The sequence below is a fragment of the Poecilia reticulata genome, linkage group LG10 (genome assembly GCF_000633615.1).
Source record: "Poecilia reticulata strain Guanapo linkage group LG10, Guppy_female_1.0+MT, whole genome shotgun sequence".
Classification (NCBI taxonomy): domain Eukaryota; kingdom Metazoa; phylum Chordata; class Actinopteri; order Cyprinodontiformes; family Poeciliidae; genus Poecilia; species Poecilia reticulata.
Window position 1 is genome coordinate 14587488 of NC_024340.1, and position 25701 is coordinate 14613188.

The window sequence follows — 25701 nt, forward strand, 5'->3', positions numbered from 1 at the left end:
TGAACTTTGTTGGACAATGTTTTTTTCACTTTTGTCCAAAAAGAGACCTTAGGCTTTACATCCATTTCTCTCTGTGGGCTTTCGTCGTTCATCTTGTTCATCGTCGTTGTGCTGAGCTAAAACGTCCAAATGAATCTTGTGCTGACTGACTTAACTGATTTGTGTTAACTGATCAGAGAATTAACTGATCAGTTGGTGATGTCATTGCCTCTATGACATCACAGAGTCAACCTTAGAAGGCCCTCATGACACAGACATCAGGAAGTTTCAGTGGCGTAAAGTCTGTGTGCGCACAGCTGCAGAGCCGAGGAGGAGTCATAAAGGAGGAATGATTATTCCTCTGTGGTTTTTGAATAATGGCTATTTGTTTGCAGATGTCGCTTGTGCGTCAGATTTACTGGAGTACAGGAACAGAACTTTTATAAGTAAATAAACAACTAAAAAGTTATTACGTGAAATTTTTAATGTTAAAATTGATGTACTTAATAAAAATTAACATGTTAATGTCTTGGCCGTAACTAAAACAAGATTTTCACCCAACATTTACAACAAATACAGATCGTCTATTTAAAAAAAGAAAAATCATTTTAAAAAATAATCATTTTTGTGTTGTATTTGTTGCTCCCTTGGAAAAGAGGATTTAATCTCAATTGGTTTTTATCCTTGTAAAATAAAGGTTAAATAGAAAAGGAAAACAGACCAATATTTTATCATTACATATTTTATTTTGGATACAATTTCAAGTTTTACATATTTACTTCAAGTTTTGGGAGAGGCAGCAAGATTTTACATTTTCAAAAATGCCTGAATCAGATTCCTTCAGTAGGCAAACCTTTTTAGTACAAAGTGCTTAAAATGCCAAATCATTTTGGAAAACAAAATGTGGGCGGTGGTACCCGGTCAACAGAAACAGAGGTCACTTTGTCCTTCCTGAGATCATCAATTACTACAAGATTCTGACTCTCACAGACAAAATTCCTGATTTCAGCTATCAACAAAAAGAAACTAACATTCACATTGTGTCTGAGGTACAAAATAATTACATACAAAAGAAAACTTCTTTCATATTTATACACACATGATCCCAAACATTAAGGCAATTAATTATAAACATTATTATTTAAAAAAAAATGGTTGCACATTAAAATAAAGGAAGGTTTCACAGCTTAGATGGCGTGGTTGGTCACTTTGTGAAGAATAGCAGCACTTATGTGAAGCGAGGGATCGGTAGGCAGAAACTCCCTCAACAGGAACGCGAGTAGCATCTGTTGAAAAACACGGGCGGACATGTTATACAGCGAAATGAGACGGAGGGAAGCGGACAGGGTGAGATACTCACACAGATCAGAGTTCTGTTTTCCTCTTTGTTCTGGAAGAGATTAAAAACCGACTCCACGTCCGTCTTCTTCAGGACGAGATAGTTTGAATCTGCAGAGAGGAGACAGGAGTCAGGTTTCCCTCCAAAGCAACGTGAAAGCGTCTGAATGGAGAGCGGGAAGAAGCGGGGTACATCGAGCGTTGATGAGGTCGTGCGCTCGCTCCCGGGTCTCCTTCATCTCCTCGTCGGTGCGAGGATGAGGAGCGGTGACCTGCTGCATCTCCGGCCACAGCTTGCTGCGCAGAGCGTCGATGTAGGCTGCCATCTGCTCCTCCGTCGGGTTCAACTTGTTCAGGAAAGAGTTAATCTTCCTGCAAAGAAACAAGACAGAGACTCAGAAAAAATAACAACAATACAAAAAACACAAAATCTTACGAAGTCATTTTGGTCTATTTTTTGTACAAATATCTTAGTACACATGAAATGACACAAAAAACTAACTAACAAGTAACTATTCAGCTAAATTTAAGGGTTTGTTTTAAGTTAATAATTTGTTAATATTGATGAAAGAGTGCTAGTACCACTGGCAGATTATTTCACTTTAAACATGATATTTGGTCAGGTTTTGTGTTTTTCCAGTGAAACACGTTTGAAAAGTGAAAGAACGTAAATTGTTCGCTTACTTCTTCAAGATGGGCATCACAGGTTTTAATATGGCATCAAAAATGTTGATCAGAATGGAGTTTCCTGTGAAAGCAAGAACACGCTTATAAAATTATAAAACTGCAGTCATGAGAATAAAAGTCAGTCCTTTTCAAATCAGAAAATATCAATATTTCTTTTACAGAACTCAAATTAGATAAACATCAAGGAAATATTAAGCCAAAGTGGAAAAGATGTTACGTCCTCCTTAGATTTAACAAATTGAAAAAACACCTTAAGCATCAATAACTTAGACAGATAATGAAAACTTTACATTAAGTGTCCCAACTTTCACTTTTAATGCACAAATGTCACATAATGGCAATTTTATGATCTATACACAGCCACAAGGAAGAACTAAGAGGGTAAGTTACAAAATATTGTTAAAAAAGCTGGTTGTTCATAATGTTGTAGCCAAGAACATTCAGAGAAAGTTGAGTGGAAGGATAAAGTGTGGTAGGAAAAGATGCACCAGCAACAGGAAGAACAGAAGCCTTGAGAAATATCATGCAAAATAAATTTACAAGCTCTCATTAAAGGCTTTTTTTCTCATTAAAACGATTTTTTTCCCTTTTAGTTTCAAGACGTTCTGGTAAAATTGCATCTTTACTCTGTTAATATTATGACCGTAATCTCTTAATTACACAGAAGGGGTGATTGAAATAAAAGCCACTTTTTGAAAATATTTTCTGTCATTTGTATTTTATTTTACATACATTTTATTTGATGTGTGTGTGTGTGGGGTGGGGGAGGTCAGATTTAATTTTTAACCTATTAATTGCTAATGTGGGGCCATTTAACTCTCACATGCCTTGGGCCGGCTCTGATCAACTCGTTTGCATTGCTGAAGCTCGGAGGCCTAAAACTGGATGAGATTTATAACCGCAAACTAAAAACCATAAAACTGGAGTTGAAAAAGTGTTTCTGTCTTTCAAAAAAAAAAAAAATCAAGGTTACTTTTTGCAAATCTGTCATTTCCTACTTAAAGCTGCGGCAATAAAACTAACTTAATTTCCTCCAAGCGGCCTTCTGTCAGTCAAGTATTTAAGATCACTGCTGCCACATTTATTTCCAAGACAAACAACCACAGTGTGAGTTAATTATAAAATTAATTTAACAGTATGAAGTTTGCCTGAGGTTGATAATTCCTCACTGAACTTATTTCTTTGCTGAGGCTACATTATTAAAACATGTTTCTGCAGCTGCTGCTTTCATTTTATATTTTACCGACTCTGCATGATTTCTGTCCTCATCTCGTACTGCGAGAAGTTCTCATTTTTAACAATGTTTTTTTAATACATTATTTTTCCAGGCAACCAGCTGTCAGCTCTCGATTTCCTCTGAAAATGAAAGCGCTGCCCAGGCCTCATAAAAACAAGCCGCACTAAAAATAACACATGTTGATTAATGAAGAGTTTGGTTTCACTGCAGGAATCCTGAGGCAACTTCTCAAGTCCTTACAGGCAGAGTTCGCTAGTAACTAGTTACATTTACCCAATTACATTTGAGACAAGTAACCTTATTTTTAAAAAAAAATACTTTTAGCAGTATTTTTGCTACACTGTATTTTTTACTTTTACTTGAGTAATTTTAATATAAAGTATTTCTACTCTTACATAAGTAAAATCTCTGGATTTTCTACCCACTGAATGAAAAACAAACGTTTCAACCAAAAATGTCAGACACACACCTGCAGCTTTTGCTAAAATTGTATACTTTTTTATTGAAAGAAACTGATTTGGAAATATTTCTTTTGCCCATTTTGTTATTTGTTGTTATTTACATTCATTTTTATAATTTTCATCCTTAAAATAGCAAAATTTCCCCTTAACTTTATGTTTCGGCCCATCTGATTATGTAATTTAAAAATATTAAATGATTGATAATTTGATCAGACTTTTTTTTACCAAATACTCTCTAATTGTTTCTTGGATCTCTACTTTTCACTTTTGAGTAAAAATATGTTGAAGTAGTGCTACTTTTACTTGAGTACAGTTCATCTCTGCTTTCAGGCGGTGGTTTTATTTTTTCTGCCACAGAAATGAACCAGCTGTCAAGACTTCAGCAGGAAAAAGAAAGAAATCAATATATATAAAAAAAGAAGATAATAGCAGAAACGGCAGAGTTTCAAACCCTGCTGTGAAGTCCACATGAGCGCATCGTCTGACATTAAAGAGTAAACAAACCTGATATTTCTTTCAGCAGCTCAAAAATGGCTTTGGTTGACTCCAGCTGCTCCCAGCTGCCTTGACCTCTCTGACCCTGAGAGTCGTCTCCTCTCTGCAGAGCGCCCGGCGTTGTCTCCTTTCCTTTCGTCTTCCCCGCTACACCTGACATCCTGAAACACGTCCGCTCCTTTTTATTTGACTTTGAGCCGCAGCCGAGGCGCGACGGCCCCTCTGCGGCCGCCTGCTGCGTCTCATCAGGCGGCTCCTCGTCCCCGCTGGCCTTCGAGGAGGACAGAGACTCCTGCGACCTGGTTCTGCTTAGTCCCTTGATGATCAGTTTGAAGTGAGAGGTTAAGGTGTTATCAGAGTCCTGGAGGCAGTTTTCATGTGGGTTAGCTTCTGCTTCCTCAGGCTGTTTTGGAGAAGAGTTGTACTGGGAGACGACGATCTTAGGGAGCGGGGATCCGTTCAGAAGCGGAGTGGAATTACAATGATTTTCTGCAGAGAGGGAGGTCGACTCAGGATGTGGAGATGGCAGTGTGTTTTCTTTGGGGACTTCTGTCTGCAGGCTTGAGTTCTGCAAAGAAAACAAAAACAATCTGGATGTGACAGACAGCAGACCCTGAGGAAACAGCCTTCATAATTAATTAAAGACACAAACCTTCAAAAAAAAAAAAAACAACACTTCAAAATCAGGAGCAGGCTTCCAACTTCATCAGGTTTTAAATCCTGACGCAAAATGACTTCTAATATGTTTTTTTGCTTTGTACATTTTAACACAAACACTTTAAAACAGAGGTGTCAAACTCGTTTTCATTTTGGGTCATATAGAGATCATAAACCACAAAATGTTCTTTTGACAAAAAGGTTCTTTTTAATTGACCCGACAGAATTTCTGCTAAAAATCTCAAGAGATTTTGAGATTAATCTCAGAAATTTTCTAGAAAAACTCAAATTTCAAAGTTTGGAATGTTGAATATTTTCAACTTCAAGAAATTTTCAGTTTCAGAAAGTTGTACGACAAAAATGTTCAGCTTTTCAAACTCAAATTTCACAGATTTTTTTCTAGAAATGTGAAATTAATCTAAAAATTTCTTAGTTTTCTCCAGCTAATTTTTGACTCGAAACTGAAAATGTAGATTTTTTTTCTAGACATTTCCAAGATTAAATTCAAAATTTCTGAGTTTTTCTAGCAAATTTTCAAACTCAGAAATGTCCTTGTTTTTCCAGAACATTTCTGATCATTTTTTTCTTTTGCTACTTATAAAGGTCGTTGTAAAGGTATTTTTTAGATTTAAAAAAAATAATTGCTTTAATTCCATTTCTGTTTTTCATTTATCCGATTAAAATCCCAGTAAACACTAAGAGTGTGTAGCATGATAAAATGTGAAAAACCTCAAGAGGTGTGACTCGTCCTGCAGAGCCCTGAACCATTACAGGAGGAGAAACATCAACCTTGTGATGTTCTGCTGCACCAGGTCGGCTTTGCAGGTCAGTGAGCCGCTTTTGTGGATCTGACAAATGTGCTCCCACTGCAGAGATGAACTTGCTTCTATTTTAGTTCCTACATGGATGAGCAACCTGCCGCAGACCAGCAAACAAACGGAGGCATGCAGGCCGCATGGCTATCAGCAGCAGCAACCAGCTCTGTTACACACACACACATGCACGCGCGCGCACACACACACACACACACACACACACACACACACACACACACACACACACACACACACACACACAGGTGTTGACTGTGCTCTAAGCTTTTGGCTGCAGACTCAATAAAATGTGATTTTGTTCCGAACTTAAGAACCAGAAGTGGGATGTATTCTGGAGGGGTACATCTGTATTGACGTTACAGATAAACGGTTTTATAATTTTTAGCGAACAGCAAAACTACTGAAATGACCAATAAAACAACCAAAAATAATAAAAGCGTCCATCAGTTGTTTGTCTCTGTTTTCCAAAGTCGGAGGGAAGGGAAGAAAAAAATTGAAAAAATTAATCATATATTTTTAATCTTAAATTTTTACAAATGTATTTTTTAAAATAAAATCTAATCTGTTTTTCAATCATTTTCCTTTAAGAAACTATCTTCTGTTTAGTCAATTATTTTGAAAATATTGAAATAGTTTGTTTTTTCTTCAAATGCAACTATCATTATCATTAATGATCCATCATTAATGAGCAGTTTTCCTTCACCACAAAGTTCTGTGGAAATTTACGCTAACAGCTGTTCTGAGGATAATGGATGTGAAAGCTGCAGTGACCCATCACCTCTTCTTCCTCTTGGCCTGGAGTGAGGAAGTAGGCCAGACCGCTAAGAATCCCCCACACGCCTGCATAATGCTCCTCCTCGTTCAGCAGCTTGTCGAGCGGACACAGGAACTGAAAAACGGGCTGAGTGTGGCCAATCATGGCGTCAGATACCAACTCCTGTAGGAGAAAGAGACAAAATGTTCACTCAAAGCTCTTTAAATGTTTATCTGTGTGACCTGAGCTTTCGGACCTGCAGGAAGTGCTCAACTGAGGCTGTGGCTTCTTCTTTCACCTCAGCGCTGACCTCAGAGTCTTCCAGGGTGACGATGGTGGGAAGGCTGGTGGAGTCCTGAAATATAAATATCACCATTTAGAAAAAAATAATAAAAGATGGGCAAAATGTAACAAACAATCCAATAATTTGATTCAAATGATTCAGCAATCAACGACAGCAGTTTTGCACTTGTGCTCTATTTCATTACATTTTTTGCACAAAAATCACACTTAGATAATGAGATTTTACTTTGCTCATATCTGCCTATTCTGAGCCTCTTGTCACTTTAAATCAAAATGAGCTGCTGTTTGCCACAACCCCCACCTCAAAGTTTACACTCACATGTGAAAATAGCTGCTTACAGATGCACAATACAACCATACATCTCTGAAAAGCAGAAGCGGAGCCTCCTGCACAACCAACGAGAATGCAGGAAGTGGTTTCTGGAGGTAAGTCAACAACAAAACACGTCTCTTTTCCAGCAGCCATTGTACCACAGTAAAACGAGCTGACCAAACGAGCTGGACATCAGCTTGTGTTGCTAGGTGACAGTGCAGTGCCGCTCGACTGTGACTCAACATTTAGGAGGTTTTTGAAACGACTCATTTTCCCAGCAACATAAAACATGAACTTATTTCCAAAAAAAAGTCTGGGTTGCTTTTTAGAAGCAGTGGAGACCCAAATGGAAGTATAAAACCATATAAGAAGTGAATTTTGTATAATAGATCTTCTTTAATATTGAACCTACAGTTACCATTTGATTTCAGAGTAATAACCTTGGTAACCCACCACCGGGTCTTAAAAAGACAACATGAAACAAACAACTGAACTTCATTTTAATTGTACTTTATATGTTTGCCTTTTTTAAAGACTTTATACTTGATGTTTAGGTAATTTTCTGTTATTGGAAGACATTTTTCACAATACGTAATCATATTTTCAAATTTCCTGTCAACTTTAAATATTTTTTTAACTCAAATAGCAACTGGTTGACAGCCCTAGCGCCCCCTATCACCAGGATGAGGAAGTTTTCCGGTGGAAACCCAGACAAAAATACCCCAAATTCATCCATTTATAGCGCTTTCAGATGAACAGTGGTCAATGAACAATGAGCAATGAACTGGTGTGCAGCTCAATACATGACAAACCTTTATATTAGGATGCCATTTTGTCAGATCTAGAAACAACTTCTCCAGGAGTTTTCGCTACAATCACTCGATCAGACAAAGAACATCATCAGTAAGCCAGATGGATGAGGGCTTGATCTTATCTCAAAAGAGGCTCATTTCAGGATCTCCTATCCAGGATACCAGTTAGTTGTTCCTGATCAATATCTTCTGATCAGAGGAGTTGTACCCTGAAAGCTCCTTATTCAGCAGAAAAAAAACAGAGCAGCAGTTTGGAAACCGTTTTCAGGCATGGCAGTGACTTCATTCCCCTTATTATACAAAACAGATGTTTTCACATTCCTGCCTGCATTTTTGTGGTTTATGGCAAAACAAACTATGGAAAAGGCAAGAAATAAATTTTATTGAGTGCAACAATTCCAGTGGGCTTTTCATCGCTCACTGCACAGACATCAAGTTACTGCCAAAAAAATGTTTTCCAACAGGTTGGCGCTACATTGCATCAGCCAAAAGAGCAATCTGCTGCGTTTGATTCTTAGCCATATGGTAAATAGTCTGAACTCGCTTTACACACAAGCCTTTCAGCGGCTCAAAGCTGTTTTTGTCATCCATCTTGGCCACAGTGGCATATACATAATGAAGAAAGCTCCTGAAACACCTGCCAGTGTCCCACAATCAGCAAAATGCTGTAATTAGAAAGAACAAAACGTATCGCGGCTGTGCTTGCGGGGCTTTACCTGCCATCTGTTGCGGAAATAAACAACATCCATGTAAGTCTTCTTGATGTCCCAGTGTAAATTCTCAGGGCTGTCCTTTTCCTCCAAGTGAACGGTGAAGATTAGCTCGTCGTCCTCCCAGTCGACCTGAAACAAGAGTTAGCGACTGCTCAACAGCGCGACTCAGACATTAGCGAACACAGCCTCGGCAGGCAGATAAGAGCCTTACGACGTCTTTAGCCACTCACATGAGGGATGCTGACAGCCCAGCAGCCAACGCGCCATATCTCATAAGAAAGCTTGAACTCCATCATGTCCTCCTGGACGCTGGCCAGGTACTCGTCTAGATCGCTGTCCTCCTGACAGAAGGGAGGGGAAATGAGATCATCAACATGGCAAGTTTAACTGCATTCACACTGCAGCCCGAAGTGAACCAATTCCAATTTTTTACTTACTTTTGCCTTAATGCGAAATGTAGCCGATCTTCTAATGACAACACAGGTCATGCTTTTATTTTAATGCGACCCAGGCCATTTGGATATCCGATACGTATCCGATTTCTTTTTTCCAAATGTTTGCTGAATCTGAACGGTCAGCCATCCTTGGCATCCACTGAGCATTACTTCTGATTAGCACAACACTGAGCGCACACTCTATGTGCGACGTTATTGCGCCCTCTACTGCGCATGCGGGACACTTTCAGGCCGTTTGTTTTTCACACTGGAGATCATATGCAAGTTGCATATTTGGAAGCATGAAAGACCACGCCAAAAAAATCGTAATTGGATCACTTTGGCTGCATTGTTCTCTTCATTTACCTGTCAAGTCTCCCGGTTTGGCCGGGAAACTACCATATTTTACCCCTCTTTCCCGCCGTGCTCCCGTATTTTACCGTAAAATTTCATTATAACATGATGACGTCTGCCACCTGCCATTCGCCCCCAGTCTAAAGATAGCCTACCCCCACCCCACCGCTCTGACGACAGCACAGGTCGGCGGCAAATTTCACGTATTTTCGAATCCAAAACTTGACAGGTATCATGTATGGACCCCTAGATGTTGTTGTCTAAATCCGTAAATTTCGCGTGTGTGCACAAAGCTGGAGGGCAAAAAGACTACTGTATTCTTTTACAAGCAATCCATAACTGCGTGGCCGCAGTAGAACAACTCCGTTGACTAAATTAAACGTGTAAGTATTATTGATTTAGTGTTGTGTGCCACATCAAAGGGAAAAATACCGCAGAAAAACGTTAAATAACTAATAAACACTTTCTCCTCTGTGTGCTGCTAATCGCAGACTCGTTGTCATAGCAACTGACAAAAAAACACTATTTTATGTTTCCAGATTCAACACCAAAAAAACACTCAAACATTTCCCACACAAAGAACAGAACATTCATCGCGTTATAGTTTCATGTTTTTAGGCTTTATGCTTATTTTGCGATTATTAGTAAGTAATTGTGGTAGATTAGCTACCGCTGCTATTAGCTAAGCTAACACAGCGGTGGTTGATTAGCTCTCAAAGTTGGTGTTGAGGTCGCCTTTTTATTTTTTTTAGCTGAACGAAACACAACAAATTCCACATCACATCTACATGCTAAGGTTGTCAAAGTCAAGCTAGCATAACTGAACTACTACCCTGTCCGTTGCTATATATTTTTTGTCAATTATAACTTTATTGACTTTGTTATCTAGTTGTCATAGTGTAGCAAATCACTATGTCCCTTTTTCTTTAATATATCAGGAGTACATTTAATATGTTATTTTGAGAATTAACAGCTAGAACCAATGCTAGTTATCGTCAGCTAGCAGCTTTTTGCCCCCCAGCAGCGAGATGGGGCCGTTTGCTTGCGTGTGACGTCACAAGGATCCTCACTCTGTCCGAGTCGTCCTGGCTGATGAACGAGCCCTCTTTGCTGCCGTCGTCCTCATCGTTGGACCCGTCTCCCTGTGTCGCGATGATCCTATTAACCAGCTCCTGCTCCATCTTTTTTATCTTCTTCTTCTTGGCTTTCTTTGACTTCATCTTGTCCACAAATTTGGACCATCCTTCCCTTAACTTAAGACCTTAAAAATAAAATAAATAAATAAGCGAAACCAAAGTCATCTTTGTACTGAAAGTTAGCACCCTGCTTCAGTTATTACAGCTAGAAATGATGGATCAGTGGAGATGCACCGATTGCAGTTTTCTGGCCGATCACAGATTACTGATCATTAAAATTTTTAAATTGCAATTCCAATTTTGGCCAATACTGATTCAGTACTGATTACTCATCATCCAGAGTACCCAAACATTATACTCAAGTAAGAGTAGCACTACTTCAACGTATTTTTACTCAAGTAAGAGTAAAAACGTATTTGGTAAAAAGTCTACTCACGTACAAAGTAACTGATCATTTAATTTTTAAAAATTACATAAACAAATAGGCCAAAATATAAAGTTAAGTGGAAAATTTGGCATTTTAAGGACATAAATGACAATAATTCATATAACAAAAAAAGCAAAATCAGGCAAAAGAAAATGTTTCCTCTTTTAATGAAAAAAACTTATGAAACTTTAATAAAAACTACAGGTGTGTGTCTGTGTCTGGTGGAGTTTTGGTTAAAACATGTTTATTTTTCATTCAGTGGGTAGAAAATTCAGAAATTTTACTCATGTAAAAGTATCACTCCTCTCTCTTAAAATAAATTTTTTGGGTACTCTAAAACATACATTAAAAGTTTGTGGTGGTTTGTTACAAAAATACAATCTTAAGAATGACCTTTCCACGATACTGTGCTTCCCCCAAACTGGTACTATGCATAAAGTGAATAAATTATTTCTGCTTAACGCTTATTTTTGGTTTAAAGTTTGCCAGGATTTGCGACAAAGTCAACAGTAGATGGAAAGAGAAAGAGAAAGTGGGAAAAAAAAGCATGATTAGTATTCAGACCTTCAATGTTATCAATGTAATAGTCCAACAAATTGCATTAATTATAACATTAAAGCTGTTGGATTCTTTTCAGTTCAAAGAAAAAACTGCGACTTATTTGGCATTCAGCTTGCAGCTTTCGTAATGAGCTGTCTGGACGAACAAACAGGACTAATTGTGCATGGAAAAACCAGCCAGTAAAGAACTGAAATGTCACAGCTGACATCTCACAGTGTTTCATCAAACAGCTGAAGATGCGACAGCTCACTTATAGTGGCGTGAAAACATGTTTGCCCTCTTCCTGATTTCCTGCTTTTTTGCATCTCTGTCACGTTTCTGTGTTTCAGAACATTTAAATATTCGTCAAAGATAATTAGGGCTGTAACTAATGATTACTTCAGATTTTTCAAAATGGCACATTTTACTGATTTTTCATGTAACAACTTAAGCCATTTTCATACAATATTAGAACTGCACTAAAAGATGGAAATAAACAAATAAGACAATAAATATTTTATTGCCTGGAATGTAATACAGTAGTTTTCCTTTAGTAAATATTTGAGTATGTAAATATACCTTACTACTGTTCATCTTTTATTTGCTTTTCTTTTACATTCATTTTGTTTGTATATAGCTGTTTATTCTTTTATTACACTATGTTCAGTAAAGTTAAACTAAAATTAAATCTGAACAGGGTGAAGCTGAAACTGTGCCACTTGTTGACTTTTTGGTAAAATGTATTTACAGACAAAAATATGCTTCCATCTTAAATGCAAAATGTATTTTTTTTTGTACATTTGTGACTTAATTACTGCTCTGAATACGTTTCTTTCAGCAAATTGCCTTTTTTGAGTCTGTGTGCTCCAGTTAACAATATTAGTTGATGATTATTTAATTTATTGTGTTGTCTTTGACGAATATTTAAATAAGTTTAATGTTCTGAAACACTGAAACATGCAAATAATAGGAAGTCAGAAAGACTTTTTCACACCACTGCATCTGTACTCTAAACTCAATTCAATCTGCTTTTCCGACACCATTATTATCTTTATAAGTGTTTTTTTGCATTTAAAAAAAAGGCAGATCTCCAGCACCAAGATCAACAAACATACCTTTTCTTTTGAATGTGAATGCAGTCCCGGTTGAACTCTCTGCTCCAGGCGAATTCCTGGGATATAAAACAGAAACAAAATCAAATCTGATCCAATTTTAAACACAGATGGCGGCTGCAGCAGCAGCAACAGCAGCAGCAGCAGCAGCAGTTTCTTCTTCTTCTTCTTTGAGCCTCAGTAACGCTAGGTCAGATCAGCGGGATGCAGAGATGACAGCTACTCACACTTCACTGCCTTCCTCGTCTCCTTCGCCCTCCCGCGAAGAAACGGAGGCGCGATCTGGGTCAGATACGCTCATCTCCTCTGCACAGCTTTTCAGAGCGACTCTGTCGAGCTGATTCACCACCAGCTGGTTCAGGTTGTCGGGGTCGGAGAGCCAATTCACTATAAGGCCCAGGCCTGCAGAGACAAGCACCAGGACACCTGAAACTTACAGTCATTATTCTAAGGAAATTCCTGAAAAAACTAAAGATTTTTGTGATAATCAGGCTCTTTTAAAGTGGACCCATTATGCAAAATTCACTAATTGTACAATTTACACTTCCATCTGACTTTTAGCGGCTTCTAAAAACAACCGCACGGCTGTTTCCTAAGTTTTTGAAAATGATTTGTTTCAAAAACTGTCCCAGCTGAGTTTGGTCAGCAGGTTTTACCGCTGCACAATGGCTGCTGGAAAAGAGAATCGTTGCTGACTTATCATCCAGAAACCAATTTCTGCATTCTTGTTGGTTGTGCAGGAGGCTCCACTTCTGCTTTCCAAAGATGTGTATGGTTAGATAATTGCAAATCTATTTGCAGCCATTTTGAAGTGTGACCGTAAACGTTGAGTTAGTGGGTGTGGCCAGCAGCAGCTTATTTAGATTTAAACTGACAAAACGCCCTAAAACAGCTCAAAATATGCAGAACTGACCAAACTATAATCTCATCATTTAAGAACTAATTACTGCATAAAAAAGTAATAAACATGTTTTCCCTAAACTGTTCTAGGAAGCATCATAGGTCACCTTTAATGCTCTGATTTAAAATTACTAATATAGCTGGAAAATTGGTAACTGCAGCCTCCGTGCTTGAAAAATTATATTTAACGTTAGAAATTCAGGGTTATTGCCTTTGAGTTTCTTTATAGTTTTTGATATTTGCACAGAAACTACAAGTTTAGGGGGGGAAATGCACCAACAAACTACATAAAGTGTTTTAAATTAAGATATATAATGTTTTGAATAATTGTCTGAATAATTGGCAGAACATTTATTCATATGAAACCTTTAAGTTAGAAAAAACTGCAAACTGTTTCGTTAGTGACAGGTCCTAAAATTAGAGTTTGATTGGGGAGAACAGGCAAGACTTGACTATTACTTAACATTTTCAAAATTAGAAAACAAGTTCTTTAAAAGGCTTAAAATAAGTGTGAATAAACTGTGCAAAGACCTTGATAAGAAACCACATTTTTATTCAGTTCTTCATCTGCAAAACTTCTCTGATAGCACAGAGCAAAATGAATAAAAGTAAAATGTTGTTTCTTATCGAGGTCTGAGTGCAGTTTCTCTCCACAGTTTTACATTTTTTGGTGAAACATTTCTGCAGACCCACCATCAGCTTCAGCTCCCCTGTGGTAAAAGAAGCTGTTGCTGTTTTTGCTGCTTATCAGCATCAGGAGAGGAAGCAGGTGAAGGAGATTTCTATGCAGACGTTGTGTAACGCTATGCGTGTCCTGTTGCACACTGATCCTATCTCAGGTTCCTGCTGAAGTAACCATACAGCCTTACCCTTATCAGTAAACTTTAATGTACTTTATTTGGATTTTAAGCTACAGGAAAAGGTAATGCATAATTGTGAAGTAAAAGGAAAAATATGAATTTTTTGAAGCGTGCACTGCATTTTTACTCAGCCTTTACTTAACTGAAGCACAGCGTTAGCATGGCCAAAGATGACGGTTGAAAACACATTTCCTGTAACTGAGTTGTTTCTGAGTCATTAGCAGATTTAGTAGAGCATTCACAAGTTGATTGGCAGCGTTAAGACCCGCCTCCTGGCTCTGATTGGTTGTTTTTGGTCAGGAATTTCTCCAAAAGACAACAATTGCACCCCAGGGATTAGGTTTCTGTCTCTTATTATATTGTCATCACTTGGTGATAGTCTTAACAAGTATGCTAAAAATGTATTTTGTATAAAAGTTACATATTGCAGCTTTAATGCTCTTCATGGAGCAAAGTTTTAACATTCGTTGGGAATTAAGTGCGTCACATTTGATTCTTTTTGTTTTCTATTCTGCAACTTAAGTGCTTCCAATTTTGTTTTATTTTATAAATATGATTTATTTTATTTAAAATAGGGACAATATGCAGCATACATTGACCATAAGAGGAGAGATGCAGGTTATAGCCTTAAATGCTCATTTCTGCCCCGGCCCAGCTGATATATTTTTAAAAATGCATAAAAACATCTGGATGCTATTCAGTATGTATAAAACATAAATATGTCTAAATTTAAATCATAATTCTCTCTCAAATGAAAAAATAATGTTACATTTCTTCTTTTTAGTGCAGCACGTTAGGAAAAATTTAGCTTTTGTATACAATTAATCATCAATACAATCAATCAAACAGATTAATCGATAAGTGGCTTCGCTTCCATCCCAGGACTCTAATATAACACAAAACCACTAAAACCCACCACAGACACTTCAGCATGCTAAAAAAGCATAAAAGGGAAACTGCTGCCTTCTTAATATGCAGCAGAAGGAAGACCAGAAGACTTCACAGTTTATGGCTCATTTTTAATCCTGTGTTGAGGTTTTAATCTACTGTGAAATGGGTTTCACATGGAGATTTAGGGACAGATATTTCCACCCAGGTATGCGTAATTGTCTTGCACTCAATCTGCAATTCTCTCTGAAAGATGAAGAGCTCTGATCTTCATAATAAACCGTCTTGTTTATAGATTAAGATTAAAAGGAGCGAGACGTTTCTCTTTTGGTCCAACCGCCAACATGAAAGGAAATGAGAGCATGAGCAGAATAAGTCAGCGATGTTCTCGTTAAGGATTAATTGCACTTCTGAAACGTGGCTGCTAACTTGTAAAAAAGAAAAAAATCTTTCAACTCACATGGCCTTAAACGTCACCCCGGCTGGACTGCAGGATGTGAGCCTTTAAACAGTCGCCGTTTTTTCCCAATGTAATGTTTTGCCTATAAAATACCAGCAGGGGATTGGAGAAGTAGGAAATATTTAAATATTTAGAGAGGAAAGCTTTTGCTGCGACTCAAATGGTTTTTCTTAGAGTATTTTCTCAATTAGAAGCACAGGTGATAAGTATTAGGGATTATTGAGAAAATAGGAAAACAAAATTTGAATGAGAAGAAATTCAAAATAATACGAGAATAAAGTCACACAACAAAAATGTTCAAACAACACAAAATTTATTATTATATTAAGTAGAATACAATTTAATTCTCTTCCCAGACTTTATTCCTGTAATTTTAAGACAGTTCTCGTACTTTAAGTCTCGTAATTTTGACTTTATTTTTGTAATTTTATGACTATTTTGTAAATTCATGGCTATTTTTGTAATTTTACAACTTTATTCTTGCAATTTTATGACGTTATTTTGATGATTTTATTACTTTCATTTTTGTAATTTTATTAAGTTTTTCTCATAGAAGGAGGAGAAAGAGGGGTTGAAAAAATTGCAATTTGAAAATTTGAACAAACTAAAGCAAATTTAACTCCTATTTGTAGAGTTTTTAAATCTATAAAACTGTCCGTTTGACAATTCTTCCTGCATTTTATATAAAATTACTCTTTTCCTCGGTCTACCGGCTTCCTAATCCATGCATTTAAAGCCTGATCTGCTGCACCTGCAGTCATTTCTATTCATGCTGTGTTGAAAGTTATAGTCGTGCTCCTGATTCGACCCAGTTATGTTCAAGTTGAAGGCACCAGAAGGAAACTCGGTATGACACCGACCTGCCGAGTTGCCTTCAGATGAAAACTTAAACCTTCCCCTACAGCAAAACTCCAGGGATAAAAACATTATATCCGCTGTTATATAAAAAAGTGACAAATCCCTAAAGGAAATTGGAGGATCACAGCAGGAAAATCCATTCTTTTACATACCTTAAAATACCTCTCTAAGCTCTATAATGCTGCCGACAATAAGGGATTACACAGAATTCACTCTGAAAAGAAGTGAAGAGGCTTAGTGCTTGTGTGGCACCGTGTTACTGTACGAGAGATGATTTAGCGCTTCCTTACCCTTTAAGGCAATGATCTCATTAAAGGCACAACGGTTGGTTTCTTGGCCCCAGACAGATCGGGGGAACAAGCTGCGCACCAGGGCGTCGGAAAGCTCTCGGAGAAGCGCCATTTCCAGAGCGGCAGCGCTGAACAGCGGGTCTCTGAGGGGAAAAATGGAGGCTGAACGGCCAGGAGAACCTAATATTTACAACAACTTGCAGTTTAGGATTAAAGTACTGAATGTTTGATATTAAAAAAATGTTAAAGGGGCGGTATTATGTGTTTTCCAGGCACTTAGTATCATTTTATTAGAGTACCCAACAATTGTACTTAAATAAGAGTAGCACTACTTCAACATATTTTTACTCTAGTAAAAGTAAAAAGTAGCCATCCAAGATATTACTAAAGAGTAAAAACATATTTGGGTAAAAAGACTACTCAAGTACACAGTAACTGATCAACACATCAGTCATTTAATGTTTAAAAATTACATAATTAGATCAACCAAAATATAAAGTTAAGAGGAAATTTTGGTATTTTAAAGACAGAAATTACAATAATTCTTATAAGAAACAAAAATAACACAATCAGGCAAAAGAAAATGTTTCTAAATCAGTTTGTTTCAGTAAAAAACTACTCAACTCTGCATTTTATAGCATAATCAAGTAACGATGTTATCTTCAGTTGTTATGTCTCAAATATGACGTATGTCCTGATTTAACGTCTTGAAACTGTGTCTCTGTCTCTTTAAGAAGCTCCTGCTCATTCTGAGGCTCTGCCGTTAAGAAGTTATCGCATCATGGCTCCTCTATTAACCCTTTAACAACATTTTTACCAGCGTTTCACTGAGGACTAGCTCATATAATGAGCTCAGCAGATGTGCAGTTCCTTCCAGGTGTTTGCTAACTGCTGCTGGCTAGTCTGAAGGAGCTGAGTGGGGAATCAAAGCTGTTCTGGAAAGATCAAGTCTTTTTCCCCTCAATAGATGAAATCAATATTTGAAAACTGAAGTTAGGTTATCTTTTATTAAAATGTGATTCATCAGATCAGACACTTAAGAGCCATAAAAATCTGTAAAACGGAAAAAACTTTCAGAAATATTACACAGCGCCGTCACCAAACATTGTCAATCATTCATAAGGTTGTTAAAGTAATAAGAATTTTACAGCACTTAGACATTTTACTGGGTGCAAAGAGTAACCCGAAGCAGGAACTTTCACTTCACAATAAAGAGGAAAAAGTCTCACCGGTCAGGCTGCTTTGCATCATGCAAGTGCTGCGTCAGAATCCTGATGCAGTCCACCATGGCCTGGCAGACATCAAAGTCCCTGGCCCTCTCAATGATGCGGTCGATTACAAAGTCGAAATCCCTGCTGAGCACCTTGTGCAGAGGCTGCTGCTCGCAGGGCTCGGGGACGGCGTACCAAGGCAGAACCAGCTGAGCGTAGGCGCACTCGAACACTGAGAAGATTTGTCACAAATTCAGTGAGTCACAGTAGAATAATCCCACGCTCGCCTCCTGGAAATCAAACTAAAGAAGGGGGAAAAAACACAGCACTGCACTGAAGGTAGTTAGACATTCAAACTCTAATTTAAAAGCTACTGAGAACCTTCAGGTAAAATTCAACACAGATATTCATGAAACGATTCTCTTCTGAACATTAGAAGGTTCATGGGGTGAACATAATCACTTTGGGAGTCTCTTTTTTTTTAAAATAAAGTCTTGTCGTTTGTGTGAATGTCACTTTGACATGTGCGACCACGTCGCTGCAGCGCCACCATGGCAACAGCAGATAATGGTGGCCTCCCACAGAAACCACAGCAGCACTCATGAGTCCCTGGTGGCCGCTTGTCCCCTTGCTGTTGTAGCCGTAGTCCTCCAGTTGATGTTGGTAATTATGTCTGTAGTGGCCACATTACAGTACTTTTTTTCCCTGTATGAATCATCCCCACTACCTCATCAGTTGCTGCAAACTAGAGCTGCAACTGACGATTAATCAATTATTGGAATGATTAATCAGGTAAAAATTCTGCAGACTTTTTGTTTAAGGGTTTTTTACACAATATTAGAAATCATCCATCCATTTTCTTGCACCCTTGTCCCTTAATGGGGTCGGGAGGGTTGCTGGTGCCCATCTCCAGCTAACGTTCCGGGCGAGAGGCGGGGTTCACCCTGGACAGGTCGCCAGTCTGTCGCAGGGCAACACAGAGACACACAGGACAAACAACCATGCACACACACACTCACACCTAGGGACAATTTGGAAAGGCCAATTAACCTGACAGTCATGTTTTTGGACTGTGGGAGGAAGCCGGAGTACCCAGAGAAAACCCACGCATGCACAGGGAGAACATGCAAACTCCATGCAGAAAGACCGGGGCCGGGAATTGAACCCAGAACCTTCTTGCTACAAGGCAACAGCTCTACCAACTGCGCCACTGTGCCGCCTTATATTAGAAATCAATAAGATGCAAATAAATAGATGAATAATTACATTTCTTTTTCAAATAAAACATTTTATTGTCCAGAATTCAACCTTTAGTGTATGCCTGATGATTTGGTGCAAAAGGTGCATCTTAAAAAAATACTTACTTAAAATACTTATAAAAATACTTTAAAATCTCAGGCCTTGACTTGTCAATACATTGCAATGTTGTTCTTTTATTCAGCCTGTAAACTCTGGTTGACTCTAGTTACTAAATTAGTTGACGATTTTTTTTAAAAGCAATTAATCATGACTATTGCGATTAATTATGATTAACTGTTTCAGTCCCAATATGGGGTGGGGCTGATCTGCTGATTATTTTTAATAAATGGATTGCAAAATGTGCTAAATAGGTTATTTTTGTACTGAAGCTACAAGCCACTTGAGCTGTTTTGGGTAGAACACATTTATAGAAAGGTTTTTATACATCTTAGTTGCTTTGTCTGTGAAAACCTTACTGTCAGAAGGTTTTTTTTTTTTTTTACTTAAAATTAAATTCAATATGTATGAACGTTTTGTACAGTTTTGGCTCTAAGTATGTTGTTCTTTCAGCAATTGGCCACTTTTTGTTTCCGTATACTCTAGATAACAATTAATCAATTACTAATTTGGTTCATTAGTCGATTAATCACGATTAATTGTTTCAGCCATAATCCAGTGTGGGGCTGAACTGTTGATTATTTTTGATAAATGATAGCCAAAAGTACTTAATTTGTGATTATGTTTTCTGAAACTAAAACTATGCCATTTGAGTTGTGGGTGGAACATATTTACTAAAAAAGGTTTTTATTATCATCTTAAATGCAAAGTTTATATATTTTTTCAAAGTTTTGGTTTAATTACTGTTCTGAGTATATTATTTCAGCAATTACCCTCTTTTTTGATTAATCGATTATTTAATTAGTTGAAGATTATGTCAGTAATTGATTCATAATGATTAATCGTTTCGGTATAGTTAAAGGCTTCTACACATTTCCCTCACTTACGCACGCAGACTGTAATCTGTCTTTCCCAGTCTCAAGTCCTGCAGCCACCAACAGTTTAAAGGCAACTGGATCCTTTCTCTAGTTTCCTCTCCTGCCTTTACTGGTCTACCCAGATAGTTTTACAAATACTCACACCTTGTCAGATGGGACAGTTGAAATGGAGGGAATTCCTAAACCAAGCTTGATATAATCTATCTTTCTAATCTAGCATGTCTGAAAAAGTACTACTTTAAAAGTCAATAAGGAAAAATCCTTAACAGATGCCCAAACCACCCAAACCGGATGCCTGAGAGTCCAAGCTCAGCTCCTGCCAAACAGCTGAGCTTTGGCTGCCTCAGGACGAGACCAGCCAGCGTTTGGAGGCCACCTGAATTCATCGTCTCATTCTTTCACTCAGCTTCTGTGTTTAGGTGACGACTGGAATGTAGATCCAGTGATAACATGAATATTCAACCGACCAGTACAGTGAGTAAACAACAGCAGACGATACTCTGATCTGTCAATTGATCTATAAGCAAAACCCCAAAGAGGTTTAAACTGTTCTCACCCAGAAGCTGTGAAACGAACAGTCGCACTTTTAAAAGGGAACTAATTATCCAAAATTCCCCTTTTTGCTTATGTACTTTAAGTTTGGGTCTCGACTGTTTCTAAAAGCAACCAAACCACTTAAAAAAAAACAAACTAAAAAAAACAACAACAAAAAACGCACAGCTGTACTTCGGCAATAAATTAATGTTTATTTGTGTCTGGAAAATGAGCCACTTCAAAATTCTCTGGATTGTTAAGTCACATTTGAAGGGAACTGTGCCGTTACTTAGCAACCATAGTCGTTACCTAGCAACCTAAGAAACTAGCAACCCCAGAGAAGCTCCAGGATGTTTGGTCAGCTGGTTTCACTGCAATGGCTCCTGGAAAAGACAAGTCTTTTTCAAAGTATAAAATTAGGGGAAAAAGACTCAATTCAAGGTCTAATTGGTCCATAAAACATTTCTCTTGGGTGCTTTCCAACATTTTTTGTTAGTTACAAACTCGAAAGTTCCTGAAGTCAAAAATACGTTACATTTCCAAAAGATTCGCCAGTAGCGCTCAGCTGTTTTTCTGCACAACCTCCTCCATCTAAAACGCCACTATGTGGTTGATTTTAATCATTTTACAATAAGTATTTCAACAGATTTATGTTTTATCCAACCATAAAAACATGCTTGACCAATAAGTTCACTAAGAGCTTGAAGAACCTGCAGATTTAGCTTCCCTGTGAATGGATGAACTAATATTATTTGATTTTATCACCAAATGTTTATATAGCTCAACTGTGAAACTGCTTCACATCTGTTGTATAAAGTCGTCTTATTTGAGAAAGCTGGGCTACATTTCACTGTTTTTATTGGTTTTTCCTCAGAACAGCAGCTTTACTCCCACACTACAAGTTTTCTATTGCGTTATTATGACTTATAGAAGCAAAAAGAACAATTTTGGTACCACTTTACATTAAAGTTCCCTTTATACATGGCTAATAAACATATTAATTCATCACTAAACTCTTTTTAAATCATTATTAACTGTTTATTATGTGTTAATTATAAACAAAACCTATTGGTTTCTTGCTAAATAGTGAGCCAAGTTTGACCATCTATATATTTTATCTAGAGTTGCTATACTAAACATTTCAGAATACCTTGTAAGAATTTGTAAACATAATTAATGCATAATAAACAGCTATGAATGATTTATAAAGTGTTTATAAAAGATGGATTACATATCTATAAACTATTTTTTAGCCTTTTTTTGTAAAGTGAACCCAGTTTTTGCTATAGTCAGTCCATAAAACGTTGCTTAATTTCTCTTTAGATCAATCAATGTGCTTATTGGCAGACTAATCTCTACAGGATGTTGTTTTTAGTTTTTTCTTCCTCCAACAATGTCACTATGCCGGGGCTTCTTGCAGATAGCTCGGCTTCACAAACGCATCTTCTAATTGCTGCAGCGCTCAGATGAAACCGTAGATTTTTTCTAACCACAGGATCGGCTGCATGCATGTCATGTCTGTTGAGTCTGTTTTTTATTTATTATTTTAGTTCTTTACAGCGCCTATAAAAAGTATGATCCCAATTTTATTTAACACTTTAAGGAACAAAGTGTTGTAGACGATCATAATACAAATATGACTAATTATCAAATAAATGAATAAAGTAGCACTTAAAATAGTGAAAAAATATCAAATACTGTACAATAAAGTCAACATCTCAAATTGTGTCAAAGGTCAAAGAAAATTTTCTGCAAATAATATGACTTGCAAAAAACCAAGTGTCCTCTGGCTGACGTTTGCTCTTTTGAAGCAACCTTACAACCTCTTCTAAAACTTTTAATGTTGCAATAAACAACAAATCCCATCAAATAAACTGTAAGGTTAGAGAGCCTGAATGTTTTGCAGTGTAATAAACTGACACTTATTGCAGCCAAAGCAGTTCTTCAGAAAATGCTTGTTGTGTTGAGTAATGTTACCATAAAGATACATTTGTGCAATCCTAACTGGCTGCATTTATGATTTTACTTTTTAACCTTAAAACTGGATGTAAAAACAGCATTTAAGACTTCCGGCCGGAACATCGTTAAGATGGCTGCTCATTAGAGAGGCTCCCCAGATAACCGGATAAATTATTGAATTACCCCCATTCAACTGAGCAATATTACTTTACGAAAACCAATTAGAGGGGGTAAGACGACAACGAAGCCCAACGACAATAAGTAGAAGAGGGAAGACAAAAAAATTTAACGAACAGGCACAACTAACGTATCGTAGCTTCTAAGCTAGTAGGACGGAATGGCTAGCCTCGAAATCTTATTAGAAGAACTGAGAGGGTTCCGTCAGGAAACTAAGGAACAACTCTCGACTATTAAAGAGGAAATACGAAAAGCGAACGCAAGGATAAGTGAAGTAGAAGAGCGTTTGGAGAAGACAGAGGAACGAACCCAAAACACGGAGGAAGTGTTAGCAGAGCTGCTAAAGCTACACGTGGGTCTGGAAGACAAGATGGTTGACTTGGAGAGCCGATCCAGGAGGGAGAATGTCAGGATCTATGGTGTTCCAGAGGGGGCTGAAAAGGACTGTGAGTCCATGGCTGCTTTTGTGGAAACTTTATTAAAAGAGGGGCTAGGTCTGGAAGACACCCGGCCGGACATGCAGATTGAACGAGCACATCGGGCGCTCGGTCCGCAGCCACCAGAGGGAGCGGCGCCACGGTCCATCGTAGTGAAATTTCTGAGCTTCAAATATAAAGAGCTGTTGCTCCGCAAGGCCTGGCAGCGAAAAGGATTTGTTTGGCATGGAAAGCAAATAAATCTGGATCATGATTATCCACCAGCCATCCTCAGAAAGCGCAGAGAGTACGTGGAGGTTCGGAGGGTCCTGAAAGAGAACGGGGTCCCGTTTCAGACACTTTTCCCGGCGAGGCTGCGAGTGAAACATAAAGAGGGGACCAGGACCTACGACACCATAGAGGAGACCACCGAGGATCTGGCTAAAAAGGGCTACAAAGTTAAAGTCATCAGATCCCCAGCTTCCCTGAAGGAACAGATCGAGCGGCTGTCCTGGAGCAGGAAGGAGGGGAGGAGGCAGAAAGGCTCCTCCGGTTCTGCAAGAGGAGAAAACTACAAAGAGAGGCTCCAGGCTTTCAGAAGAACATCTCCACCTGTGATCTGAGAACTGAGGGGTTCTTCCTTTTCCCTCCTGGAATCTTCCTCTCAGAGATAAGTGTACAGAGGGCTGTTCTAAGGATGATTAGATTCTATAAAGRTTAGACTGGGRTCCACTCTTATTTGGGCTGCTGCCACCTGTAAGGGCCCTCCTTAAAGTTATGGGAGGTTTTTCCCTTCTGGGCTGCCTCCAAGAAGCCCAACAGGGTCTAATCAACAGACCCCTGCCTTGGATGCTGAACATGTTCTGTTTTTTCATGGTTCTTGTTTATACGTTTACTTTTGGTTCTGGTTCTTCTGTTTATATTCTGTTAATGTCAGTTCTRGTGAGTGATGGGGRAGTTTCAGGGTCATCAGTGAMATGGGGAAGACATCTGCACAAATGGGAAAGACAGAGTTAAAGGTGGTTTCTTTCAATATAAATGGCATAAATAATCCGATTAAGAGATGGAGAGTATTATCAAAACTCAGGAAGGATAAAGTYCAAATAGCAATGCTTCAGGAATCCCACTTRGATAACTCTGAACATGCCAAATTGAACAAGATGGGGTTTAAATCTGTTTATTTTTCTTCCCACAGCTCTGGTAAAYGAAGAGGGGTTGCAATTTTAATATCGAGTTCYTTGTGCTACGAACATGTTGCAGAGCATAAAGACAAGGAGGGTCGTTATATTTTAATTACAGGAAAAATAGATGGCATCTTGATAAGTCTTGTCAATGTTTATGCCCCACCTGGTAGCGACTGGTCATTTTACGAGAAAATTTTTGAATTAGCAGCAACAAAAAGTCAGGGTGTAATGATCTGTGCGGGGGACTTTAATATTAGATTAAACCCAAACCTGGACTCATCAAATGGGAAAACAAACTCAAAATATATCAGTAAAAGAATGAAAAATATGATGGACGAAGTGGGATTAGTGGATATATGGAGGGATAAGAACCCAACCAGTCGTGACTACACACATTATTCCTCTTCTTACAATGTATACTCAAGAATAGACTATTTTTTTATGTTYAAAAAAGATGTGCATAGATTGAGAAGTTGGGAGATAGGATCCAGTCCAATCTCAGACCACAGCCCAATCTATATCTCCATTCAACTGGCTGAAAAAAGCAGATCCACCCTCTGGAGGCTGAATACAAACTTATTAAACAGTACAATCTTTAAGGAGAATATGAAAACTGAAATCATACAATATTTGGAAGAGAATGATAATAATGAGGTAGGTCCGGAAATACTCTGGGATGCTCTAAAGGCTGTGGTCAGGGGAAGAATAATAGCCTTTTCCTCCAACGAAAAGAAAATTAGACAACAAAAACAAACTCAATTGGAGGTTGAGCTGAAAAAACTTCAGACAGAGCATTCTAAAACCTTCAAGGGGGCTACAAGAGCTAAAATTGAGTTGGTGAAAAAAGAACTGAATGATTTAAACGTACAAGAAATACAAAAGAAACTTCTCTTTACTAAACAGAAATATTATGAAGCAGGGGGGAAATCTCTGAAGCTCCTAGCATTTAAATTACGAAAACAACAAGCTGATAGAACTATTCACAAAATAAAGAATATATATACAAACAGGGTTGAAACAAACCTAGAAAAGATTCAGAAATGCTTTAGAGACTTTTACCAAACTCTATACTCCCAACCCAAAGTGAATAATGAACTGCAAATAGACATATTCCTTTCCCAACTCTCTCTGCCAAACATTACAGA

The 25701-nt window shown here is 37.9% G+C and overlaps 1 protein-coding gene across 1 annotated transcript in view; it reads right to left on the reverse strand.

Moving 5' to 3' along the window:
• Positions 1-1054: 1054 nt before the first annotated feature.
• Positions 1055-25701, reverse strand: part of LOC103471641 (uncharacterized) — a 34314-nt gene continuing 9667 nt past the window's right edge. Inside the window, exons 3-16 of the mRNA XM_008420792.2 lie at positions 18071-18284; positions 16842-16984; positions 12813-12987; positions 12589-12644; positions 10441-10631; positions 8813-8923; positions 8586-8711; positions 6698-6796; positions 6466-6624; positions 4207-4765; positions 2002-2065; positions 1511-1689; positions 1340-1428; positions 1055-1265 (exon numbers count right to left, since the gene is read on the reverse strand). Of these exons, the coding sequence (XP_008419014.2) occupies positions 1167-1265; positions 1340-1428; positions 1511-1689; positions 2002-2065; positions 4207-4765; positions 6466-6624; positions 6698-6796; positions 8586-8711; positions 8813-8923; positions 10441-10631; positions 12589-12644; positions 12813-12987; positions 16842-16984; positions 18071-18284 (2264 nt within the window). The 3' untranslated portion in view covers positions 1055-1166. The remainder of the gene's footprint in view (positions 1266-1339; positions 1429-1510; positions 1690-2001; positions 2066-4206; positions 4766-6465; positions 6625-6697; positions 6797-8585; positions 8712-8812; positions 8924-10440; positions 10632-12588; positions 12645-12812; positions 12988-16841; positions 16985-18070; positions 18285-25701) is intronic.